The sequence below is a fragment of the Echinococcus granulosus genome (genome assembly GCF_000524195.1).
Source record: "Echinococcus granulosus chromosome Unknown EG_S00065, whole genome shotgun sequence".
In the NCBI taxonomy this organism is placed as follows: Eukaryota; Metazoa; Platyhelminthes; class Cestoda; order Cyclophyllidea; family Taeniidae; genus Echinococcus; species Echinococcus granulosus.
Window position 1 is genome coordinate 363,599 of NW_020170445.1, and position 4,822 is coordinate 368,420.

Below are 4,822 nucleotides of genomic sequence, written 5' to 3' on the forward strand. Positions count from 1 at the left end.
TGCTCCCTCCCAAAAATAACTTTTTACTTCATTGTAAATTCCACGCTTGTTCATCCAACTTATACACTAATTAGACCTTCAGCGGATGGAATAAACGCATTCCTCTCCAGTTGTGCTTTCTCCTCACATCGAGCGTCCAAGTTTGATGTTGAACAGTAGGTTCGCACAGAGAGAGCATAAACAGATTCGCCAGAAGTGCGTTGGCATCTGGTATAAACTGGGTTATTAACCTAATGATCTGGAATTGCGATGCCTTATACCCTTGATCTTATCAAGGCCTCCAAATGGATAAAGTCTTTAGAGGGGATGCCTTTATTTGCCGACGTACTGAGTATGCAAGGGAGGTATGGCCAGCATGCACGTGCATGGGGGCGGATGAGTCGTCAACCTCTGAGTTTCGTATCGGGGTTATCAGTTATGTGTAGCTATAGTTACTGATTAACTGTGGCCTCCCCGTAGCTACCCGTAGAGTTTGGGAACGTCTCTGCTGCACATGGGTCAGTCAGGCAGGACGAAGCGGGGCACAACGCGCAAAAATGTTCGAAGATTAGCAATCACGTGAAAAGTCTAGAAGATCGAATGGAAACGTCTTTCTGGAGTTGCAGACATGGACAGCAGGGCAACAACGCAGAGGTGACAATCAGAATTACTCGACTCAAAATTCACAATAACCTTGGTGTATGCCCCAAATTTGTCCATTTAGAGTACTGTACCTGGCAGTGTTTCGGGGTTTAACAAAAACCCACATAATCTAGTGGGGGCTAGGTACGGATTTCCAAATAAATGTGCCCACTTCTGGGGAGAAAAGGAAAGAGAGACTACTAAGTCCTTTATGGCATGTTAATAGTCTAAAATTATTATTGAAGAAAAGCGACAAGTCTATTTGCGCACAAATAATCTACCTTGTTAAGAGAAAAACAACTATTTCGTAAACGATTTCAGTAAAGATGATGCCTTTTAAAACTTTAAAAAACTTGGAAATAACTGGATAAATAGGTTTTAGATGATAAATCGGAAGAAAAATGAATTTATCAGGAATTCTGTGGAAGGGTGGGGGATGGAAGAAAACGAATTGTTTAACCAGTTAATAAAAAGTAAAGGGGAGAGATAACGAGAAAAAAATGAATTAATTAATAAGTTAGAAATATTTAGAGTCCCTTAAATCTCTTTTCATTTAAATAATGAGGTAGCGTGACGTGTCCAGATGATACGTCCTAGCTAAGAACTTTGCCTTCAAATACGTCCATATAATGCCCGTTTTATATTTGCTTTATGACAAAGTTCGGGTGAAATTTTTTAAATTAAGCCTATGATGTTGATAATACTTTTGTCCGGTAAATGTTCTGGAGGATATCCCTTTTTCTTCCTCAAATGTGGCAGTCAAATAAATCAGGTTGTGGTTTCACTTGGAGTCAGGATCCTTCGGCTTGTCAATGGTCTCTGCAATCCCACCGCGCTCTGACGGTGAACTACTTTTTTATAATGATATGCCTTACGTCCACTTGAGGGGAGTTTTGAGGAGTTACTTTGTTTGATATCGGTAAAAAAGCTCGGCTAGTGTGAGAAAAGTATTGCATACCAAATTTAAACATTATAGGTGAGACGAAGCAGTTATGGATGGCCAAGTTCTCAAAACATTACTGCTGAAAGTATAATGAAATGGAGAATACATTTAACGAAGTCCTGTATCGCAATCATCCATTTCAAAGGAAGGCTTGATACATGACCACAAACACGATGGCTCCTATCTCAACCTGCGTTTAGGCCTCTTCCCTTCTCACTGATGATTTAGGATGGGAGCACTGACAATAAACTAATACCGATACTCCCTGAAGACATAACACTCGGGCAGAATTTACATTCAGCGCAGAGAAGGTGTCTGGGCTATTGTCATAGCCCGAAAGGGCAGTCCATCCAGCGAGGTACAAGGGGACAAATTCGAAGTACAAAAGTGGCGCCTCACCAATACCGAGGGGTAAACCACCATCGTATTCCGCTACTGTTGCCATAGAACATTGTTTAACTATTAAAACCCTCTCCCGATTATGTTCCTACTCGCAGAGAGAGGACTGTAATCAGAAAACCCCTCGGGACTTAGAGCACGCACTACCGCCAGTACATAGCAGCCACTCTCGATTATGACCGGAAATATTAGACTCGATATAGCGGATACAGAAGTGTAACCAAAGCGCGAACTATTGACGGTAACAAAAAAGTGGACTATATGGTAAGGATATTTTTGTTCAAGCCCATGGCAACACATGGGTTGTATGACTCTTGATTTTAGTAGCAGATGATTTTGGGTTTTCCCTATCGTACTTTCGCTGAATAGGCTGGCCTTCAGGCAATGCCAATAGCTGTAAGCCCTATCGTATGTTGAATACATATATATTCTCCGGAGCAATAAACCTTCTTTCTTCTTTGGAAAAGCATTAGAACGCCACAATATAATTAACTGTAGAACATTCTGGTCTATATTTAGCACAGATTGCGTAAAATACCATGTAATAATTAATAAGTTAGCATCCAAATTGATTCCGGATTAAGAAAATTGACACCTATGCACCAAAAATAGACTGCTAGACCCAAAATTGCAACATTAACGGAAAGTGTACTTTGTAGTCGCAAAACCACTTAAGGTAAGCAACGAATAAATTTCCAGATTGGAAATAAACTTCTCATATCCTACAATGCTGCACAATCATTAAAGTTTGGTTAATTTTACAAAAATTGCTGCTATCGTGATTAAAGTACTTGTTTAATTCAGGTCTGGTAATTAAACGCGTTTATTTTTGCTTTACTAGGTACGCATTATGCCGCGCGTTTTGTAGTCAGTCGGAAATGAGGGTGGCGTCCAGATTGTCGAAGGTTTTGGCGTTGCCTGTGAGAAACGCTGCAAGTGCTGCATTGAAGCCTAATTTAGTTCTTGCGGACAATTCGCTTTCAGTTGTCGAAAGTGATGGCGGTTTGCAGGTAGGCAACTTGCAAGCAATATACAATCTAAACCTACTTTCCAAGTTAATTCCGCATTTGCAAAGCCTTTTATATGTATTGTTGAGGTAGTTTTACCCGCTACATGAAATTTTTATGCATTCTTTAATGTGGCAGTATGCTTGTTATCCCAAACCGAATCCATGGAATGGTCTCACACGCATCGTGGCAATCTTCAACGCCGGCTCTCGTTTCGAGAAGACTCCTCATATTCATGGTATTACGCATCTCATTCGGCGTAGTTGCGGTCTTTCAACCACAAACTACACCGCCGTCAATTTGACTCGCCATATTCAACAAATGGGTGGTCGCTTACAGTGAGTTCCAATCGATCAGCTATAGCCTTATAAGAGGATTCTTCAATCTACACTCCCTGTCTTTCAGTTGTCACACGACACGTGAGCATATGATATACTCCATGGATGTTGCCCCGAATCTCGCCTCTCGAGCTGGTCTGATTCTTGCTACAATGGCTACTCGAACGGCCTTCTTTGATTGGGAACTGAGAGATCAGGTCTACAAACTGATGCGCAAGGATATTGATATGCTGAATCGACGTCGTTTCGATGCTTGTAAGTGGCTCCTTTCACTATTTTGCTCCTTTAGTGACCATGGAGCTTCTCCACGAGGCAGCCTATGGACAACACCCCGACGGGGTTGGTCTAGGCAACTCTCTTTTCGCTAACCCCTATCGCGTCGGTACACACACAGCTGATGACATTGAGGCCTTTTTTGACGCTCACTACACTCCCGTTAACACCGTCTTTCTCGTCACCGGATGCAATCCGAATGAAGAAGGTCTGCAAATCTGTGACTCCATGCATGACGCTGCACTGCTTCGACCCAATAAGCCTTCTCACACAACCGCTGCGAAACACAACTTTGTTGGCGGAGAAAGACGTCGAGAAATAACTGGCGCAGACACCTCATATGCGGCGCTGGTCTGGCCCACCCCCGGTGGTCACATCGGTGAAAGCCTCACTTCCCTAGTTCTCTCTGTTTTTGCAGCCGCTTTGACCTCCCCACACCACCACGTGGCGTTCGGATCAACGGGAGGCTTTGTACCTTGTTCATCTTCCACCGCAAACACAACTCCCATCCATTTCAATTACTCAGATCATGGTCTATTTGGGATTTTGGTGACCGGATGTGATGGAAAGACGGTCGGAGAACATCTAAGGGTTGCTAGAAGGGTTTTGGCTCAGCTGGCTGAGACGGGAATTAACGAAGAGCAATTTGCGCGTGCAAAGTGGGTCCAATTCACAGTCTTTACGACTTTCACTCCTTTCTAGGGCTCTTTTTAAGGCTGATTTAGCGATGCGAATGGAGAATTTTATCACTATGACGGATGATATAGCAATGCAGTTGTTGTGCTGCAACAAAGGCGGTGGTGGCGGAGATCTGAATGTATCTGGAATACGTTCGGTTGAAGATATTTGCTCTGCAGTGGATCGGCTTCTGCTATCGGAGGTTAACAAGGTGAGTGGAATGACTTAAATTATCTCAAAATACATCCTTTTAGACGTTCAAGGAGACTGTGAAGTCAGAGCGGATGGCTTTGTCAACGGTGGGGACGGATACTGCCTATGTACCGCCGTTGGAGACGTTAAAAACGTTTTAAATTGCGCCCAAGGGTTGTGGCTCTTTGAATGCAACTTTTAGTTCATCCTTTCCTTCCATCTCTAAACACATTTCGGCCCTATGTATATGTGGGACTTTCTTGGGACCGGTCTTCACGTTTAACTTCTGATGTACTGAAAACATCTTTTAAAATCACTGTCTTTGCTCTCCATCAGCATCTTTTAGCTAATTCTTTTTTTTTACTTTTCCA

At 42.8% G+C, this 4,822-nt stretch overlaps 1 protein-coding gene across 1 annotated transcript; it reads left to right on the top strand. All coding sequences in view use genetic code 11, as the record gives it.

Moving 5' to 3' along the window:
- Window positions 1-2,841: 2,841 nt before the first annotated feature.
- EGR_06903 (putative mitochondrial-processing peptidase subunit alpha-1) lies at window positions 2,842-4,612 on the top strand (the record flags this gene model as incomplete). Its single annotated transcript, XM_024496152.1, has 6 exons — window positions 2,842-2,973; window positions 3,109-3,308; window positions 3,376-3,563; window positions 3,598-4,240; window positions 4,284-4,470; window positions 4,514-4,612. The coding sequence occupies 6 exons, from the start codon at window positions 2,842-2,844 to the stop codon at window positions 4,610-4,612; spliced, it is 1,449 nt and encodes a 482-aa protein (XP_024349464.1).
- Between the last annotated feature and the right edge of the window lie 210 nt (window positions 4,613-4,822).